General features: G+C 44.2%; 2 protein-coding genes across 11 annotated transcripts in view; one reads left to right on the top strand and one right to left on the bottom strand.

Moving 5' to 3' along the window:
- The window catches only part of TP53BP1 (tumor protein p53 binding protein 1), a 97,644-nt gene extending 87,119 nt beyond the window's left edge, over window positions 1-10,525 (top strand). For 7 of the 8 annotated variants that reach the window (XM_086710519.1, XM_086710521.1, XM_086710522.1 and 4 more), the window contains 7 exons: window positions 1,675-1,866; window positions 2,270-2,488; window positions 4,137-4,352; window positions 8,180-8,274; window positions 9,005-9,204; window positions 9,678-9,823; window positions 10,172-10,525. In XM_086710519.1, the coding sequence (XP_086566645.1) occupies window positions 1,675-1,866; window positions 2,270-2,488; window positions 4,137-4,352; window positions 8,180-8,274; window positions 9,005-9,204; window positions 9,678-9,823; window positions 10,172-10,359 (1,256 nt within the window). In that variant the 3' untranslated portion in view covers window positions 10,360-10,525. Of the gene's footprint in view, window positions 1-1,674; window positions 1,867-2,269; window positions 2,489-3,405; window positions 3,471-3,751; window positions 3,826-4,136; window positions 4,353-8,179; window positions 8,275-9,004; window positions 9,205-9,677; window positions 9,824-10,171 lie in introns of those variants that run through there. The other variant, XR_015252615.1, reaches the window with a different exon arrangement.
- Window positions 10,526-11,241: 716 nt separating this feature from the next.
- Window positions 11,242-20,748, bottom strand: part of TUBGCP4 (tubulin gamma complex component 4) — a 35,818-nt gene continuing 26,311 nt past the window's right edge. Inside the window, exons 12-19 of one of the 3 annotated variants that reach the window (XR_015252616.1) lie at window positions 19,502-19,609; window positions 18,932-19,070; window positions 15,757-15,934; window positions 15,080-15,214; window positions 13,485-13,601; window positions 12,723-12,862; window positions 11,734-12,065; window positions 11,242-11,340 (exon numbers count right to left, since the gene is read on the bottom strand). Coding sequence is in view for 2 of the 3 variants with exons in the window: in XM_025919606.2 (XP_025775391.1) it covers window positions 12,053-12,065; window positions 12,723-12,862; window positions 13,485-13,601; window positions 15,080-15,214; window positions 15,757-15,934; window positions 18,932-19,070; window positions 19,502-19,609 (830 nt within the window). In the remaining variant the exon portion in view is untranslated. Of the gene's footprint in view, window positions 12,066-12,718; window positions 12,863-13,484; window positions 13,602-15,079; window positions 15,215-15,756; window positions 15,935-18,931; window positions 19,071-19,501; window positions 19,610-20,748 lie in introns of those variants that run through there. The other 2 variants (XM_025919606.2, XM_086710544.1) reach the window with 2 other exon arrangements.

Raw genomic sequence — 20,748 nt, 5'->3', positions numbered from 1 at the left:
AAATAAAAATTTTTAAGTAGCCAGTTCCTCTGATAATGAGATATTTGTATTATGACTGTTGCATGTGCCAGTTCTTTGAATATATTCCCTTTTTTTGAGCTAATTTGGAGATAAATGTGTTGAGTTTGTCATTTGAAAACATCCTGTCTGGAGATTTTTTGGAACATAAATTGGGATATAATGGGCAAAAATGCCTCTGGTGAAGTCTCCTCAGACTTGCTTGTGATTTGGACTCCTGAGTAGTTTTTTGCCCCTTTATTTCATTGTTAATCTTTACCTTCTAGTCCTGGGTAACACTTAGCTTTAGGTGGCATCATTTAGTAGCATGTGGATGTAGGTCTTTTATGACCTTTGGCTTACATAGTTTGTATCAAATATATCCATTGTATCAAATGTATCCATTAGGTTTAAAGCCTGTCTTGGAGGTCCTCTTAAGACCAAGAGACAGTTCTGTATCCAGTGTGAATTATGGCATCAAGGGGTGGGGTGTCTCTTGTGTCTCATTTATCAAGGCTGTCTGCTAACATCATCACTAGACTGCTTTGAGTTGTAGTAGCTCTTCATTGTTGTGAAGTATATTCTTGGCCTTGGGCTTCATTGTACTCTTGAAAGGGGTCTTTGTGACTTAGTTTGCTGGTAGAGATTGAAGCCAGACGATGAAGCAGCAAGGGGAAGGGGAGTGATTCTGTGGCATAAATAGAGAACCAAGGCCTGCTTTCACGTCTGTATTTCTTTCCTTGGTGGCATATGCTCTGGGTTTCTTTTAGCCCTTCATTCAAGCACAGACCAGTGGGAGAGAACAAACAGACTCTTCTTTTATAAGAATGAAGAGGTGTTCATGAAAATGCCTTGTTTTTATGTTATATACATTGTGTGTGTGTGTGTGTGTGTGTGTGTGTGTGTGTGTGTGTGTGTATAGCATGTGCAGGTATATAAGTTGTTTATTGGTGGATGGAGGAGGAGGAGTATCCTCTTTTTACAGGTTTGGAAATGGGTCTTGCCCAAGATCACACAGTTTGGTGGTAGCAGAATTAGGCCTAGGCTCAGGTCTCCTAAATTCTAGCCCTGTTCCCTTTTATACTCCACGTTGTGTTCCTTGTAACCTAAAGGCCTTTAGGTTCTGAAGCAGAGCAAGAGCAAGAAAGTAGATAATAGGGAAGATTAGGCAGGGGAGGCAGAATTTATGTGTTTTTTCCTTTCTTTGCTCTGTATCTCTATTTTGATTTAGCCACACAGACACATGCTCTGTCTTTCTCTCTTCGAGTTAAGTCATCTTTCACCTACAGCTTAGCTCAAGAATTATCACTGTCTCCAAAGAAACCAAGAAAGAAAGGTTTAGTAATTTATAATGGGATTATTAAGAAACCACATGTCATTTCAAGAAATAATTGAACCTCTAATAACTCATAAATGCTGGCTTTTAGGAGGCTTTATTTTATAACCAAAGGATTCCTTCTGTTGAGAATCTTTCCATGTCCCAATCTCAGGGTTGTAGCTACATATATTCTTAAGTGGTGGTGGTGTCTGAGATTGACAGCTGGGATTTCAGTACTAACTTCAGTCCACTGTCGGACTTCCTGATGCCCTGACACAACCTGTTGTGCAGACCCACTGTGAGTGGCTGCCAAGCAACCTAAAACAATAGCAGGCTGCTCTTATGTTTTTCCCACCCAGGAGTGGTGAAAGGGCATAGGAAGGAGTCTGGAGAGCTCTACTATAGCATTGAAAAAGAAGGCCAAAGGAAGTGGTACAAGCGAATGGCCGTCATCCTGTCCTTGGAGCAAGGAAATAGACTGCGAGAGCAGTATGGCCTTGGCCCATATGAGGCAGTAACACCCCTTACCAAGGCAGCAGATATCAGCTTAGGTAAGACCTTTGTTTCCTAGCTCCGGGCCCCTGTCCTGTTTGTGGTGGGAAGAGCGGTTTCTAGAGCAATCAGGATGCTTCGCTAAATCTTACAAGTCCTGTGTGGTTTATGAGATGCTAATGAGCTGCCATTTTCTGGAGCCACCACCTATCTCTGTTTCCTTCCCAGGACCACATGGTAAATCCTCAGATTCTTCTGGTCTTCCCAGTTCTTCAGGGGACCAGATACATTTCAGTCGTGGCTGAGACTGAAACAGAATGGCAGCTTTAAAAGAGGTTTCCTGTTCTCATAGGAGGTGGAGGAAAGGGTGTGGTGATATCTAAATCAGGCTCTGCCCAGCTTCTTGGAGTCCAGGGCCTCAGACCATGGGAGTTGACCAACCTTTGACTTATCCTATCATAGACAATTTGGTGGAAGGGAAACGGAAACGGCGCAGCAACATCAGCTCCCCAGCCACCCCTACTGCCTCCAGCAGCAGCAGCAGCACAACCCCTACCCGCAAGATTACAGACAGCCCTCGTGCCTCCTCGGGAGTTCTCTCAGGCAAAAGAAAACTGATCACTTCTGAAGAAGAACGGTCCCCTGCCAAGCGAGGCCGGAAGTCTGCCACTGTGAAACCTGGTGAGTACTCCCTTTTGCCTCATCCTCCCTCAGACCACTGTGGAATGCAGGGCCAGCTGCTGGAGAGAAGGAGCCTGATAAGTGGCAATGGTCGCTCTGTCCTTCTACAAAGTTGGGATCCTGCACAAGCACAGGTAGTACTCAGCTTACTGCATCCACCTTTACACATCTCTCAGCAGAGTCCAGTGGAGATAGATAAGACACTAGGTCTTGATTGGAAATATTCATTGAGTTCTGTATAAGTTCCAGGAGGGAAAGAAACTGAATTTTAAGCAGATTCCTTTATCTGGCACCATCTTCTATTCTACCGCAGGAAGCTCTGCTTCCTGAGTCTTTTTGTGCTCAGGGCCCTCTGGCTCTCCCAGACTTCCTACTGAAAGCTAGTACCTCAGTCTGCATCTCCTTGTACTGTTCCTCAAACACCTCCTTTCCACGCACTCATGTTTCATGTTAACAGGAATTCATCCGTCTATTGTTCACGGAGTCTCTAATATCCAGCCCCAGCCATTGTGGGTTCTGGAGACACAGGTGTAAAGTCCTCAGTGTCTGCCCTGAGGGAGCTCTCTCAGTGCAGCAGACTGAGCGGGTTCATCGGTCGTTACGTTGTCCTAGCACCAGAGTTCCTTTGGTTTCCTGTATATTTGCGTTGTGTCATCTCCATATGTGTCCAGCACCTCTGTTGTGTTCAGGGTATGTGAGGCATGGAACTAAGTCCTTCAGTATTACTTCAAATAGTCCCAATGAGGTTTAGATGCTAGAATTCATTTTCTAGTTGAAGAGTTTGAGGTACAGAAAAGTTGGCTAACTTTACCAAGGTGACCTAGTAATCCAGAATTCAAACTCAGGCAGTTTGACTTTGAAGTCCAGGCTTATACATACTACATCAGACTGTTCTCCTCCTGCTGGTTTTGTTTTAGGGAGGCATGACCTGTCTGTCATCTTAGCCTCCTAATGAGGCTATGATTCCGCTTCTTCAAATCAGGTATTTGTTTTCTTCTTGAGGACTTATTGGGGCACTCGTAGCATGGGTGTTCTGGGAGTCCTGGGCTGGCCGGTGCACTTACTCACCCCCAGGGGTTGGAAACTGGGATAATTGAAGCAGGCTGTTTTGCTGTAGCTCCATCAGTGAGTAAGAACACTTTATTACCAAGTATTCTGTGCACCGTTCTGGTGACGGTTAGGCATAGGGTGGGAGTATCTGCTGGGTACACTTCTTGGTAACAAAAAAAATGGGTTTTTTGTTGTTGTTTTTTTGTTTTTAAGGGCTGTTTCAAAATATCACATATCCTGGGGAAATCAGAGCACTGAGCAAGAGAAAGTGGGCTGAAGATTTCTAAGTATTTTTCACTCTTACCTAAACTTTGTTTGTATTAGAACCACTACTTTCTTCAGATCCCAGAAGTATTTAGTTTGGCTGTATAAAAACAATACTAGTTGATATTCATTTATAAATCGTCATGACTGTATAAAACTTAAATACATAAAATTTCTCTGCATTGTAAATTGGGTCCTGGGACCCAATAGGGGTCCATAGGAATGGTCTTTGGTCGGTAGCTCAAAAAACCTGGTCAGGACATTGCCTACCCATCCTGTCATGCCCAGGCAGTGGTCTGTATCCTTCTAGTAATTGTGTCTCCATCCCTTCCAGGTGCAGTGGGGGCAGGAGAGTTTGTGAGCCCCTGTGAGAGTGGAGACAACATGGGTGAGCCCTCTGCCTTGGAAGAGCAGAGAGGGCCTTTGCCCCTTAACAAAACCTTGTTTCTGGGCTATGCCTTTCTTCTCACCATGGCCACAACAAGTGACAAGTTGGCCAGCCGCTCCAAACTGCCAGATGGCCCTACAGGAAGCAGTGAGGAAGAGGAGGGTAAGTCCCTAGGAAGCCCTGGGGGGCTCTGACACATGAGCACTTTCTTCCTTTCCATTCACTTATGAGCCTATAAAGTAAGCAGTGCAAGTGGTGTCTGAGATCTTGGTCAGGAAAGTTAATGAACTCTCCTTCTTAATTTATAGACGGTTTTCACAAAATTCCTCTTAGTGGCTCCTCAGAACAATCCTGTGAGGCATATGGGACATAGATCTTACCGTCCATTTTACAGATGAGGAAACAAGCTTAGAGAGGTTAAAACCGTGCTTTTTGTCTGCAGTAATGGTAGATTTGGGACTAGAACCCAGTGTTCATTCTATCCTATGACAGTCCTCCAAGTCAGGTTTCTGAATGCCCTGCCATCTTTCCCATCTGTGTTCTAGGGGCAGTTGCTAGAGAAAACCCACCTGGGGGCAAAGTTGATTGTCGTGAGGTCTGTGCATAAGACAGAGAATGTAGGGTGCCCAGGGCCCCAGGGTGATATCAGAGAAACAGCTTCTAAGCCTTTTCAACTCTTGTATCTCTGTTCAACCTTAACCTAAATCTATATATTGTATTTCTGTGTGGTCTATGACTTAGGGTTTGAGTGAAGGCTGTAGTGGGGACAGGTAAAAATCATTTGAACTGTCTAAAGAGTATGTGATCTAGGAGAAAAAATGGGTGGATACAGATGTATACACTGTGACTCACAGCAGCATCCACATATGTCTGTGAACCGTAAAGGTGCAGCTGGAGTGATGTTCTGCAGATTAGAGTTACTATATCTTACACGAGGGAATCGAATTGGGGAACATGGTTTCATAAAATAGCACCACTGCAAATCTGCGATGGTAGGCATTTCAGGGGTGTAGACAACTCTTCCCCTAATTAACCAAAACCAACCATAGCCATGTGGAAATCTGTACAGGGCTATGGGAAGGGTGATCAGAGAATTGAAATTAGGGTTTATGCTGTTGGGAAGGTGCATAAACAGCCATCAGTAGAGCGACTCTAGGGTGTGGGAGCAGGTGTGGCATTTGTGGGGTTTCAAAGTTAAGTGTGTGCCCAGCTTTGTTTGTCAGACAGAATTCAGATAGGTATCATTGGCGATAAGGTATATGAAGAGTTTCCTAGCTAAGAGTGTAGTTTACTTTGATGATAATGGGAGTCCCTTGAGGATTCTGCAGGATGTGGCATCAAAACAGTGTTTGTGGTCTTTTCTTTTGCTTTCACAGTATTGCTAGACTCTGGACTTTATTCTCCAAGATGCTCCTAGCCCTTCCATAGACCAGGACTTCACAAGGCAACTCTATAATGTTTTATCTGTGGTATAGCGTAGTCAAGAAAGGCAGCTTTGGGGGTGTGCCCGGGTGGCTCAGTTGGTTAAGCATCCAACTCTTGATATTTGGTTCAGGTCATGATCTCATAGTTCATGAGATCTAGCCCCATGTCAGGCTCTGTGCTGACAGTGTGGAGCCTGCTTGGGATTCCCGGTCTCTCTTTGTCCCTCCTGTATGTGCGCTCCCTCTCTCTCAAAAAAATAACCAAACATTAAAAACAACTTTGGTATAAGATGCAGACTGTCCAACATCTGTGAGCCTGTGTGAGATTAATAAACTCAACTCCTAAAAATTCCCTCCACTGATGGCTGATATATCAAATGTTTATAATCCCAACCTTGCAACCATGTGCGAAAGGAGGTAGGCCTTATCTAAATGAGGAGGAGAAATTGGACATTTTTAAGAGATTGCCAGGTTTCTCATGGAAAATGTGATTATAGTGAACATGTCTGCTTTATCATCGGACACTGCCCAGAAGTACCAAAATCCTTGATGTTTTTGGCATGTGAGAATGTTGACAGGTACCTCAGTCTCAAGAAGCCTGGAGACATTTGTACTGAAACAACCTACAGAATATTAATAGTTTTGGGGCTCCTGGGTGGCTCAGTTGGTTAAGCGTCTGACTTCGGCTCAGGTCGTGATCTCACAATTCGCGGGTTCAAGCCCTGCATTGGGCTTCGTGCTGACAGTGCAGAGCTTGCTTGGGATTCTGTCTCTCTCTCTCAAATAAACTTAAAAAAAAAAAAAAAAAGAATATTTATAGTTTAAAAGAAACTATGTGACATGACTAATAGATAAATAGATAAATGGGAATCTTAGATGCTAGTTTATATCAGGAGCTCATAGAATGCTTAAATCCATTTAATGAGACATATTTATTAATGAGTTAAGAATATGGCACCTGGTATTGTTAGGAGGTACACTATCGGGGACCCATCAGCCATAGGGATTGACTCTAGAGTTGGGTTTATTTAGTATCTTCATCCTTGATTTTAGATGATGGAATTAAAAACCTGTTCATTTTAACCTCAGGTCAGGCAGGGCCACTCATAAATCACAAATAAAATGAAATCCAAAATGAGAAAAAGTAGAGGAATGGACTGCTGCCTAGACAGGGTAATATTTGATTACACAGGTGCAAGGAAATATAATTGGGGATTAAAATCTGGAAACAGACCTGGATTAAGCAGACATAAAATAGAAGTCTTGGGGAAAATAAAGGGCCATGAGAGGCCCCGGGAGCGACTCAGCAGTAGTGTTGGTACTGAGAATTGTGACAAATGTGTATTGAGATGGATCAAAAGGATACAGTGATGAAACAGAAATAGTCCTGCTCTCATCTGAGTGTTTTATAACCATGTAAAGTTTCTAGTTTTCATTTTAAGAGGAACGTGAGAATGTGTAGTCAAGGACAGAGCAATGGACATGAATAGGCTGGCCAGTCCTCACTAGAGGTGTAGAGGACTGAGTGTGGGGCATCAGCGCTTGTGGGTGGCTCCATCAGTAAGGAGGGCACCACAGGCCTGGCCTGTCTGTACAGGCTCTGTTCTGTCAGTTACCACTGGCGTGAGGGGGAAGGGAATGGTCTTGGCACTAAACTCTTATGAATTTGGTTGGGTTTTTTATTTGTGATAAGTTCATTAGAACTTAATTTCTCAGAACTCCTAATTAACTAAAATCTCTAATGTCTTTTTTTTTTTTTTTGTCTTTTCTTTTTTAATGTGTTATTTATATATGAGAGGAGCAGATATTTGGTCAAAAGAAGCAATTTCTAATTGCCTAGGGTCATTACAGCTTCAGCCTCATCTCTCATAACTTCTACTTCACCCTCAAGACTGTAAAGCAGTCATTGGTGTTCAGTGTCCTGAGGTACTTCAAGATCATCAAAGGTAGATAGTTTTCAATAAAAAGGTTGAAATAGGATTTCTCTGGCTAGCCTTCACTTAATCAGCTACATTGTAGAAACCCTACTTTCTTTGAGTATTCTGGTTCTTCAGAGTTTTAGTGTACAAGGGGTAAAAAATTCTGATGAAGGGGGAATTTGAAGGCTTTGTTACAAAAAGTGCTAATCAGCTATTCTTCATCTCCACAACAGGCAGAATTAGAGGAAATGGGCTTAGTTTGCAGGAGACATTTAGGGTAGTCCTAAGGAACAACTTCCTGATGGTAAGGGTTATTCAAATTGGAGTACATTACCATGGGAACTGGTTGTGTGTCCATCCCTGTTAACAGTCCCATGACTTGGTACAGAAACCTTTGATGTAGTTTTAGGACCTACCCCCATTTCTCATCTTTCCCACCCTTTCTGCTCTTGTCCCTGCTTTTGGCAGCATTTTATAGTGCTCATGACAGATTTCTTTCTGACCCATGGGAAAGCTCTTGACCTGTCTTTAGGATATAGTGCTATGGAGCTAGCTGGGAGTGTCAAAGGAGGCAGTAAGAGGCAGGCTTAAAGTAGTAAATACAAAACTAACTAGTAATTATTATCTTGGTTATTTTTTTAAATAGAATTTTTAGAAATTCCTCCTTTCAACAAGCAGTATACAGAATCCCAGCTTCGAGCAGGAGCTGGCTATATTCTTGAAGACTTCAATGAAGCCCAGGTGAGGAGTTTCTTTGTGTAGCTTCCCAGAAGGGCAGTAATGAGAAGAGTCTGAGGGGGAGGGGATGGAGAGGTTGGGTACACCAGGTAGACAGTTGAGGAACTGGGAAACTGCCACAAAGTTGTTGCATCAACTAGAATTTTTACGTGGGTGTAATGAAGAGAAGGTTGTAATGAAGAGAAGTTAGACCCCTTCTTGTTAAAGGCTGTGGTTCTATTCTTGGGACAAAAGTAGGTTAAAATTTGTTTAATAGAAATCCCTATTAGAGTGTTGCTGATTCTCAGCCTACAAGGTTGAATATCTGGGATTGGGTGGTCCCTTGAGGGTTTAGGCCCCCAGAAACCTGCAGGTGAGGCAGGGAGAACATCTAAGGAAGCCTGTGGGCCTTTCATTGAGAAAGGTGACCTTGGGTAGAAGGATAGGTTCAGGGACATCTGGGTGGCTCAGTTGGTTGAGCTTGATTTTGGCTCAGGTATTGATCCCACGGTCATGGGATTGAGCCCCGCCGCGGACTCTGCATTGAGCATGAAGTCTGCTTAAGATTGTCTCTCTCTCTCTGTCTCTGCCTCTGTTCCTCTCCAGTTCGCACATGTGCTCTTAAAAAAAAAAAAATCACATTTTGGGTAGTATTTTAGAAGTGTTCAGATCTATTCTCTGTGATTAAGGGCTGCTATTCAGGGGCTTTCTGTAGAAGTAACCAGACCCATTGCTTCTGTTCCTTTTCTTCCAGTGTAACACAGCCTACCAGTGTCTCCTAATTGCAGATCAGCATTGTCGAACCCGGAAGTATTTCTTGTGCCTTGCCAGTGGGATTCCTTGTGTGTCTCATGTCTGGGTCCATGATAGTTGCCATGCCAACCAGCTCCAGAATTACCGCAATTATTTGCTGCCTGCTGGGTATAGCCTTGAGGAGCAGAGAATTCTGGATTGGTGAGTATTTGAGAGCCTATCTAGAATGGTAGGCAGGAAGACAGCAAGCTCTTGGAGTGAGGAGAATCAAGGTGAGAGTGTTTCGAGAAATTAGAATGATCATAGGATAAATTAGAGAACTTGAGTGAGTTTATTTTAGTAGTTCATCCAGTTTATGTCCATAGGGTACCCTGGTTAAGGACCTTTTGCAGATGTGTGAGGATTTCCATGTAGGTTCAGTGTTCTTGACCTCTAAGGTTAGGGGACTGAATTTCAAGCAAGGCATTTTATTCTTAGCCCCAGGACAAACCTGGACAGCAGAAGGGATATATTAGAAGGCTAGGATCCCAGAGAATACAGGATTCGTAGGAGAAGAGAAGGGGAGTGGTACCGTAATGCAGGGCTTTTGAAAATATCCACACGTTGTTGGATGTACCCTGTCACGTTAGGGTCTTCTCTAATTCCAAGGTGCTGTGTCTCTGACTCCTTTGTAGGCAACCCCGTGAAAACCCTTTCCACAATCTGAAGGTACTCTTGGTGTCAGACCAACAGCAGAACTTCCTCGAGCTCTGGTCTGAGATCCTCATGACTGGGGGGGCAGCCTCCGTGAAGCAGCACCATTCAAGTGCCCATAACAAAGGTACCTGGAAAGTGTATGTGGTGTTACTGCTCCAAGGATTTCCTTCGACCCATAAGTATTAGGCCCTGTGGTCTGTTAGGTTGACCATATCCGTGTTTCTTCTCTTAGAAAGGCACCACCTTCAGGAGCCACTAGGGGGGAGGCTCTGTGCTTCTGCTGGTGTCCAGTGGTGTATTTATAAATAATTCTACAAGGTTAGCATACGGTGATTACAGCTTTTCTCTTTGGGTCGTGATCAGTAACACTGATATAAAGGGCTGGAGTTTGGGCACAGTGCAACATACTGGCACATCTTTAATGGAAGGCTAAATTGAGTCTCCTTTCCTCATCTTCCCCTGCTTCCTGCAGATATTGCTTTAGGGGTATTTGATGTGGTGGTGACGGATCCCTCATGCCCAGCCTCGGTGCTGAAGTGTGCTGAAGCATTGCAGCTGCCTGTGGTGTCACAAGAGTGGGTGATCCAGTGCCTCATTGTTGGGGAGAGAATTGGATTCAAGCAGCATCCAAAATATAAACACGATTATGTTTCTCACTAAGGATATTGGTCTTAACCGATTTTATTCCCTGTTGTGGAGATTGTGTTTTAACCAGGTTTTAAATGTGTCTTGTGTGTAACTGGATTCCTTGCATGGATCTTGTATATAGTTTTATTTGCTGGACTTTTATGATAAAATAAATGTTGAATCTCTTTGGTTGTAGTAACTGGGATTTCTTCATCCATTTCTTTGAACTTAATCGCAGAACAAATAGCAAGACCAACATGTGGTACCTTCTCTGTGGTTTTCAATAGGTTTGTTCGTAGTGGAGGACAGCTTGCCAAGGAAAATAACAAGTGAATTTAAAATTTTTCTGTGCCATCATTGTCGAAAGGTTATCCTGGGCTGTTTAAAATTAGATGCTTCCCAAAACCTAATTTTACAGTAGGTCCAGATCAATAGGTGTAGCTAAAGCTGAATGGAATTGAGCATAGCTCTTAAGTTTCCTGGCAATTAAAAAAATCTCTATTTAAAATTGACCTGACAGCTGACTTGTGGGTACTGTACTTTTTCCTAAAAAGGAAAAAGCACCAGTTGCTCTGAAAGGGCAGTGACTATAAGCTTGATGGGATGACTTTGTGCAAGGATCAACAGGAGAAACACAGTGACACCATTTGGAAATGGCAGAAGTTCTAGTCAGAGGTCCAACATTTTGTAAGTAAGTGTTATTCCTGTCACAGTTACTAGAAGCTATTCCTTCCCTACCTCTAGCATCAGCCCTGCTGCTGTCTTCTCATTCTCTAAAGCAGGGGTTAAAAACTTTTTCCTGCCAGTTAGGAAGTATTTTAGGCTTCTTGGGCTATTTGATGTGTCACAAGTACTCACCTGTGCCATGATGGCACGAAAGCGATCACAGACAATACGTAAGCAAATGAGCGTGGCTGGGTTCCGATAAAACTTTATTTACACCAACAGGTGGCAGGCCATGGTTTGCTAACTTCTCCACAGGCAGCAGTGGAAGGGGTCATCCTCAGCACACAACTGTAGGAAATAGGACGTAGTATGTGGTAGAAGATGCAGAGATAAGAACCAGATTCAGTAGCTACAGACTGAGGCTGGATTGCTGCAGTCTTGTTCAGTATGGAGGGAGTTGTTCAATATTTTGGTTCACACCAATATGAACATTAATAATTACCAGTAATGGTTGGGCCAGGTTAGGAGAACCTCAACTCCTATGGTTCTTCTAAGAGGGGATAATTAGACCTGTAATTTTCAGTACTTGAAATCTTAAGAATTTGACCTCAGTTTTCTTAAGGACCCTTTTTTCTTTGTTAGAATACTACTTTAATACATTGTCAATAGCTAGGACTGCCCTTTTACCAGCGTGAGATAAGTGGGAGTTCTTACTGCTGGGTCTCGCAGCTTGAACAGTACCTAGGCGCATAGCAGGTGCTCAATGCATGGATGTGCCCCACGGATGTTCTCCGTGGACTGGATCTGGCAAGGCCGGCAGAGGGAGAGCTGACACCACATGTCTTCCATGGTGGGTGAGTGACGAACTCCCCTAAGGTAGGGCATACCCTTCCACATGGGAAGCATTTGTGCCCACGGGTGTTCAGTAGTATTGCTTCTAGCAGAAAAAGGTAGAGCCCTCAGTAGTCTGCAGGCATTTGTTGAAAGGCTGGAGTGTTTTGAATCTTCTGTCACAGATTTGGGAACATGATGGGCCTGTTAGTTTGTGAACCAGATGTTTTCACATCCCGAAACTGAAAGAAAAAAAGAGCCTCATCAAATATGCTTTCCTTCAAAAAAATATGAATCAGGGCAACCTGTGATCTACATAATGTCATCTTAAAACTTAAGTTTGACTCTTCTAAAATCGCTTAGGAAAAATCTGTTTGAGGACATATGAGAAAGAGAAAAAGGAGAACAATAACATGTTTTTGAATAGGATAGGCCTCTGAGAAAAGCTAACCACCACAAAATCTATTCAACTGAAAAGAAAAGAATTAGAAGGGGCAGTTACCTTTCCCAGACTTGGAAGCTGGGGGCCGGTGAGGCAGGCAGGGGTCTGCGGCTGCACAGCTAGTTCATGTCAGAACTGGGAACCACAGCCACACTGCTTCCCAGCAGGGCATCAGCCCATCCAAAACCTAAACACCCATCTCCGCATCAGGGGTTTTAGTATGTTACTATGATGATGGCTTTTACTGGAAAATAAGCTTCATTCAAATTATTAAAGATGATCAGATGTAGCCCTTTTTCTCTCTGAGCCTGAGTTTGTTTATAAAATGAGGCTATTTGGATGAGACCGTGGCTAGAGCCTCCTAGCTCTGGAATTACAATTTGTTAAAAAGCCACACACACACACACACACACACACACACACACAGTCCACCGAGTTCCCCAGGGCTTGCTCCTACCTGCCCAGAGTTCCACCAGCCTGGGTGTAGTATTTGTTATAATCTAGTCGTAAGAGTAGTTGAGCCAAATCTGAGTTGATCTGATGATTGCGAACGCTGGAGAGAATCTTAAATAGGAGTGACGACTGGCGGCTAAAGCCCTGCAGAGAGAAGGACCCACGCTGCCATTCCTCTCAGACTCACCAACTGTCCCTGTGGAGTGAGGCAGGGAGGGCGGTTCCCTGAAAGAGTCTTGCCCAAAAGTCTACAGCACCAGCTGGCCTTCCCACATCCTCACCTCTGTTAGCTCCTAAAACTCTTCTTTGTACAGAACCCATAGATCGCATGACTTTCTGTGAAAGTACACGCTCATTCTCAGGAGGAAGTTAGCATCTGCTTTCAAGTTAATATGTTCTGTGGTACAGTGGGGGTGGGGAGAGCTGCGTGGTTTTGTTCCCGTCGGATAATCACAATCTCAGTGAAACGGAGTTAGTTCAAGGAAGTAAGGAGGTTGGGTAGAATGTGAAAACAAAGCCATGTGTGTTTGTGGGCTGAAGAAAAGATTCAGGGCTGAGCTATTTTTGAATGTTGAGATGGCAAATTAGCTGCTTTAAAGTGAACTGACAGCAACATTTTTATCTCTGTATCTTGTTATTTCTGTGTGTATGTAATTATTGGGAATATGCCTTATTGACTCAGAGGGAAAGATCGTGATTCCCCATTGGCAAAACAACCTCTATCCTTTGGACAGGGCTGCACACCGCCAAGTGGCAGCAGACTCACCTTCACCAGGATGCTCAGCTGGGCAGCCCCACGTTCATCCAGTGGGCCCAGGTTCTGACTGACCAGCGAGCAAAAGCTGTGACAGAGATCTAGGATTTCATTCAGGCAGTGAAACACCTACCCAGGAAAGAGCTGGTATTAGGAAAAAGAGGTAGATGCATCCATGAAATTAAAGATTTGGGAAAACAATCTAAGAGCTACCTTACTCCCATTCTTTGACCTCAGGAGAGACAATGTCACATGCAAGTCCTGCCAGCCCCTCAAAATGCAACATGTGTAAAACAAACTCTTCCCTTCCTGGCAAAGATGCTGTCATTCTCTTAGTCACTCCTGCACAAAACCTCCATTCTAGCCACAGTGAACTTGTCATCGTTTCTTGGACCCACCAAGTGTGCTCCTGCCCTGAGCTTTGCTTTCAGTGTTGTTCCCTGTGCCCGGGATACTCTCCTTAATACAGTTCAAGTTCTACCTTCTCAGCAGAGCACTCCCTTCCCCATGTACCCTTTAGTGACCCCCTGCTTCTCTCTCTATATTATGTGTACTGCTCTCTTGTTGAGGCCACCTGTGTTGTTACTGATCTGTGTATGTATGTATGTTCTGTTTCTCCAACTAGATTGTGAGCTCCTTAAGGGCAGAGCCATGACTTATACCTCTTTGTATCCCCAGTGCCTTGCATAAAGTAAGCACTCAATAAATATCTAATGGTGACCACCTGCTCTGAAATTCTGCTTTTCCCAAGGATGCACGCATGCCAGACGAGGACAGTCTACTGGTGACAGTGGTTCCTGGTGTTGTCAGTTCACAGAAAGAACCCTTGGGAGTGGCATCCATGTAACTCACTCTCCCCTAGTGCAGCAAAAATAGCTCCAAATAGCAAAACAAAAGACAAGTAGTGTTTGTGGTGTGGCACGACTGAGGGATAAAACTGGCTGACATCACAGATGAAGTGTAATCTGTGTAACCTAAATAACCATAGAAACTGAGGGGTCCTTTCAATCTTTCCGCTTTTTATTCTGGAATTAGAATCTACTTGTGAGCTTTAAAAAATACTGGTGTCTGGGTTTCACTCCAGAGACTCTAAGTGCTCTGGGTCCTAGATTTTTTAAAGCTTCCAGGTGATTCTCATGTGTGGCCAAGGTTGAGAATAACTACCCTGAAGGAGATGAACATATGTATATACACACATACATACTCAGAGGGGGAGACACTACTCCAGCTGTATGTGAAAACAACTCTCAGTTGGTCAATCCTGACCCTAAAGATTTCTGAGAACTGAGAAAGACTTCTGAGTACTCTATGCTTTTTGTTAGCCTTTCTGTGGTATCACAGAAACGTTTCTTAAATTCCTCTAAATCCTTCCTTTTGAGGGTTGAGCACATATTCTTCTATAGCTGCTCACCACATCCCGGGATATAATATTTCAGAGATTCAAAGACATTTAAGTTCCCTTTTAAAATTCCCTTTTAGTTTTGCTTTAATTTGTTAAAAATGGAGATCGAACAATTGCTTAATGATAGCTCTGCATCCTGGCAACTCAGGATCTAAGGGAACAGTCAGGCTAGAAGCAGTCTGAGGAAACCAACAGCCCTACTTACAGGTTTCAACAAGATAAAGGACTGAGCCAGCAAGTTGCTAAGGAAGTGGTCGTGAGCCAATCGGATGCTTTCAAAGTCTCGGGTGGAGTTGATCTGATGCAGCAGCTGTGAGAACTGAGACTCCAGCACATCTACCTGATGGACAGTTAAACACAAATACTGTCAGTACTTTGCATATGCTAAGCACTCAGGGACACTAAGATGCCGATGGTCTGAACTAGAAATTCTTTGCCCCCACTCCTCTTTCTCCTATTCAGACCACTTTAAGACTGACCAAAGACCCCCTGATGTTGCCTGGCCTTATGGAACTTTATCTGCCTAATACCTCATGGCCTCCAAAGTTCTGACAGATCCCTCCCGCCTCCTGCCACATCCCCTCCACTTGCTCCCTTTAGTTAAGTCCTTCCAGACGTTCTAGCAAACTATAAAAAGGGTCAACACAAGTTAAATCCTGCACTGCTGGTGAGAACCCTAAATTCCTCATCCTTCCTCCATTTATTCCCACTTTCCTCTAAAATGCCGCCAAGAACGCCTCCCAACCCAGAGACAGAACCTACGAATTCTCTCAACGCCAGCATTTCATCCTGTGCAGGATGGCAGTCCCACTTCAGGAACTGCCGTCAACCTCCCGGGCTTCTGTTCCCACCCCTTCCTTCTCTTCATCCCTCGGCACAGACCTGGAGATAGTACTGCAGATTGTCCACCAAGAATGCCATGTGGTTTCTCAGGCGCCACTTGACCGCGTCGGTCTGGTTGGACTTGAGGTGCTTGCGCTGCATCTGCAGGGCCCAGCAGTGCTGCAGCTCAGCCTGCACCCGGCGCACGCTCAGCAGGTACTTGAAGACGACGTTGTACCTGGGGCAGACACGTCCCGCCAGCTGTTCCAGAGAGGGGCTTCACTCCCCACCTCACCTGCACCTGCTGGCCACCCCTCCCCCACGGGGCAGGAAGGAAATGAGAATGGCTGGGGGGTGGGGATGAACTAACTGTGCTTTAATTTCTACGATGGAACATTACAGAGCTGTCAGAGTAATGCGCTTCAGCTGTACAACTCAAGAACACCCCTAGCAATGTGATTTTGAATAAAAAAGCTAAATCTCAGATTACATATAGCCTGATAACCTTTTTAAAATGTTTATTTTTGAGGGAGAGAGAGAGATCCCAAGCAGGCTCTGCACTGTCAACACGGAGCCCAACATGGAGCTCAAATCTAGGAACTGCGGGATCATGACCTGAGCAGAAATCAAGAGTCAGATGCTTAACTGACTGAGCCATCCAGGCGCCCCGATATACTTTTTTATTAATGCTTAAAACAATCAAGTAGAAAAAAAGCATACTTTGGGGGAATATATATATAGATGTTATAAAACTAAATATAAACAGGATAGAAAACGTGAATGTAGGAGAGGGGTCACCTTGGGCTCGGGGAGCCAAGGGAGTGGGACTGGGAAAGACCAGAGGCAGAAGGACGTTACTATCAGTGTTCCAGCTTTGGTGCTGGGAAGTGGTTTTATGGTTATGTATAAAAAGGAAGGAGGGTCTTATACGGACCAATAATAAAAATATGGTGGAAACAAGGATTTTAGTTATCTGACTCTCTTGTCCCAAAGAAGAGAGAACACAATCGAAGGCTCCCTCACTGAGCTCTATCTCCTGCCTCACAGCAAGCTCAGGGGCTAGTTGCCTTGCACAAGAAGACACATGAGAAGGACAGCTAATTCCTAGCAGAACCAGATAAATTTACTTGTTCGTAGGAAGGCTTGCAGAAACCAATCTGATTTGGTTTTTAAAATCATCTATTCCTGGGGCACGTGGATGGCTTAGTTAAGCATCTGACTTCAGCTCAGGTCATGATTTCATGGTTCACGAGTTTGAGCCCCACGTCGGGCTCTGCTGATAGCTCAGAACCTGGAACCTGATTCAGATTCTGTGTGTCCCTCTCTCTCTGCCCCTCCCCAGCTCACGCTCTCTCTCTCAAAAATAAGTAAACACTTAAAATCATCTATTTCTAATGGAACATAGTAAAAATAGTATACCTTGTTCGGATTCTGATTTGAACAAACCCAAACATAAAAAGACATTTGTAAGAAAAAAAAAAAAGACATTTGTGGATAACTGTGAAAATTTCCATGTGGACCAGATATCAGATAAGAACTTACTGTTAATTTTACTGGGTGTGATAAGTGCATTGTCGTTACATTCAAAACATGCCTTTTCTGAATTGCAGGGTGATGGGAGTGAAATGACATGTCTGGGATTTGCTTTATAAAGCCTCTAACGGGAAAAAAAGATAAAACAAATAGCATAATGTTGATGGTTACTGAAGCTTGATAAGGTATACATGAGCGATTATAGTCCATACTTTTGTGTACATTTGGAAATTTTCATAATTAAAAGTTTTTAAAAATACATTGGGGATTGATTTCTTCAATGGTGTTCACAGCCTGATATGTGAGGAGGTAAATGGACTGTTTGCCTGTGGGACACTGGGAACTGTGGAGGCTCTTTGGACAAGGTCCATGCAGCTTACTTAGGTGTGCTGTGGGCTCTGAACCTGCCACAGAAATCTCCCTCAACCAGCCTTGTCTTTTCCAGTTCGTGCCTGTTCTCCAAACTGCAAGCTTCTTTACCCCAAAAAGTAGACAGGGTTGTGAACAGGAGCAGAGAGATGAAGTGAGGTCCTTTTCTTCATTTATTTCCTTTTCTCCATTCATCTAGCCCAAGGACAATGGCCTCCATCCTCCAACCAGGGCAGGGGCCAGTGCCCTATCCCGTAATAGGATTTGAGAAATTCCTAAAATGCTGTGGGGGTGGATTTCAGAGGCCACCACCAGCCAAGCATGCTTCTCCCACCTCCCTTCCCCTAGAGCTCTCGTTCCCTGGCTTGGAGACATGAGGTCCTGACAGAGTAGAGCAACAGCACGTGGCAAGCTCTCAGGATAAAGGACAGAGCTGATCCAAAAGTCTCTCATCACCTTGGTCCAGCTCCTTCATTCTACCCCTCAGCTTAGCTGTCCCCACTGCCTCTCCAGCGGGGTTACGGACGTGGCTCAAGTCTGCAGCAAACACTTGGACTTGGAAACTCTTCCCAAGAAGATCAACGAAGTATTACAAAAGTTAGGGAGGCAACTTGCTAGTCTGATGGAATTAACGAGGCCCAGATTCTCCATGTGGTACCCAAGATTGCATCTTCCCGGGTCACAAACTGGCAGCCTGTAAACTGCTTATCTTGGAACTTACAAGACAGCAGCAGGGGTGCCTGGATGGCTCAGTAGGTTAAGCGTCTGACTCTTGATTTCCGCTCAGGTCATGATCTCAGGATTCCTGAGTTTGAGCCTGAAATTGGGCTCTACATGGACAGTGAGGAGCCTGCTTGGGATTCTCTCTTCCCTCTCTCTGTCCCTCTCCCTCTCTCCTTTCCCCCTCCCCACATTGTGTGTGCCATCTCTCAAAATAAATAAACTTTAAATAAAGAATAAAAATTTTTAAAAAAAGCAGAGGTGACCTGTTTCAGTTGGTAGAGTATGCAACTCTTGATCTCAGGGTTTTAAGTTCAAGCCCCAAGTTGGGTATAGAGATTACTTAAAAGATAAAATCTTAAACACCACCACCACTACTACCATACTGATGGTTTGAAGGGTTTGACCCTCTCGTTCATCCCTGTCCCTACTACTCCCTACTGTCTTCTGTCCAGTCCATGGAGGCGTCTCAGTTTGCAACCCCCGATTTACAAATTGTTTACAACCACCAGCTGGGTGGTTATCTTGTTCCCACCAATTCTATTCCTGATCATTTCCACCCTTGGAAGTAAGGGAGGTAATATCTACCTGTGAGAAATTCATAAGTACTCACTTTTCCAGAACAGCAGGGGTGAAGAGAATGTGCAGTGGCCATTGCACTTTGTAGGAGAGACCTAGGGCTGCCCAGCCAGATGCAGGGGCTTCCCGGGGAGAAGTTTCCCGAGAAGGCCCTTCTCTCGCCTGAGCAGCATCTGTTAAGAAGAAAAAAGACAGCTTTGCTAACCTAGAACCACAGCTTCCGCAAGGTGAGTCACATTCATGAAGGGAGCGCTCACTTGAGCCTGCAATGTCAGAAGCATAAAGTGGACAAAAAGGGACTTGCAGAAGGCAAGGAAATTCTGTGGGAGATTCTCTAGGAGGACTTTTAGATTCTTTCAAAGTCTGGTGGCTGGAAATAAATAGAGCTTTCCAGCAGCGGGACGAAAATGAAAAGAAAATCATGGCCTGGGTGTCCCACTTAGCCTCTCTGGACTTCCTTTTTCTCCCATATGAAACAGGGCACCAGACAAGGGGACTTCTAAGGTCAGAAATGATATGGTTTCTGTGGAGGTGGATAGAAGCAGAGATGAGAGAACAGACAATGACCAGTAAGAGCAGAAAGATCTAAGAAAGAGCAGCAAACCTTTATGGTCCTTTCCATGATACTCAATCGTCAAGTGCAACAGAGGGAGAAGGTTGTCATCATCCAGCAATACCTTATGAGCAGACTGCTGGAAGGCCACATTCACATCTGAAAGAGAGCACATGGGCTGATGAGAATGCTAGGCTACGTGACAGACCCAGATGCCACCGGCTTTCCACGTCTCTTCTAGCCTGCCTGACACAGCAGGACGCAGTGGAAACGGGTTGCTTTAGTGTCACTAAGCATGCATTCCTCCTCCTGCTGCTGCTAGCAGCACCCAATTTTCCTTGGAGAATCACCCCTCCCAGCATTATCCATGTAGTTCAGTGGGGCTGACAATACCTGATTCTAGGGTAAACAGGTGATGCAGGCATGATCAAATGGAATGTAATTCTCTACCCTGTTATACTATTTTGTTTAGGGATGTGAACATGACTCAAGCCAGGCCAATGCAGAGGTTCTATTCAGACTGAAAGAGGTTTTTTTGTTTTTGTTTTTGTTTTGAGATAAACAAGGCCTTAGCAGGATGTGAGCTTGGCTGGAGGCCATCTTGCTACCATATGGAGCAAGCCTGTCTGAGAAAAAAGGCAGAAGTGAAAGACAGAATGACACCAAGTCCTGAACGCATCGTGTAAGCCACTGGATTGGACTTTGCCTAAAGCCATCATACTCTGACCTTCTCATTTATGAAAGTCAATAAATTTTCCTTCCCCTTTACATGATTTTGAATTGGGTTTTCTGATATCTGTGATGAAAAAAGTCTGATATGAGTAGAATAGACATCTCTTGTTTTACAGTTAGAAAAATGGTAACCCTGTCAGTTTCCTATTTTCTTTTTTGGATTCTGATCCTTACCCGACTCTCCTCATGTAGTTTGAATGGGAACGGTGAGCATTCCCATTAGTCCAGGGTGAACACTTCACTGTAGGAGGCGTATCTTAATGTCTGCCATCTTTGATGCAGGGGTATGTATATGATCTGGACTAGGCTAATCAAAACCCTTTCCTGGAATCTTACAATTTGCTCCAGAAAGACTGGATTTGGTTCCTCCAGTAGACACTGAGGTAGTTCCTGGGAACTGTTGCCATGTTTCCAAAGGGGACTGGAAGGCCATCAAACGGCATGAAAGAGGCACAGACAAGATATAGTAAAGAGAATTCTAGCAGTATTCAGGTCCCTAGTTTTAGTCCCTCAATTGTTCTGAGGCCCAGCTATACTCCTATCCCACTGGAGTTACAAATATAATA

This window comes from Puma concolor, chromosome B3, assembly GCF_028749965.1.
Source record: "Puma concolor isolate L17-30 chromosome B3, mPumCon1.1.hap2, whole genome shotgun sequence".
Lineage (NCBI taxonomy): Eukaryota > Metazoa > Chordata > Mammalia > Carnivora > Felidae > Puma > Puma concolor.
This window is presented reverse-complemented; position numbering and strand designations above follow the sequence as displayed.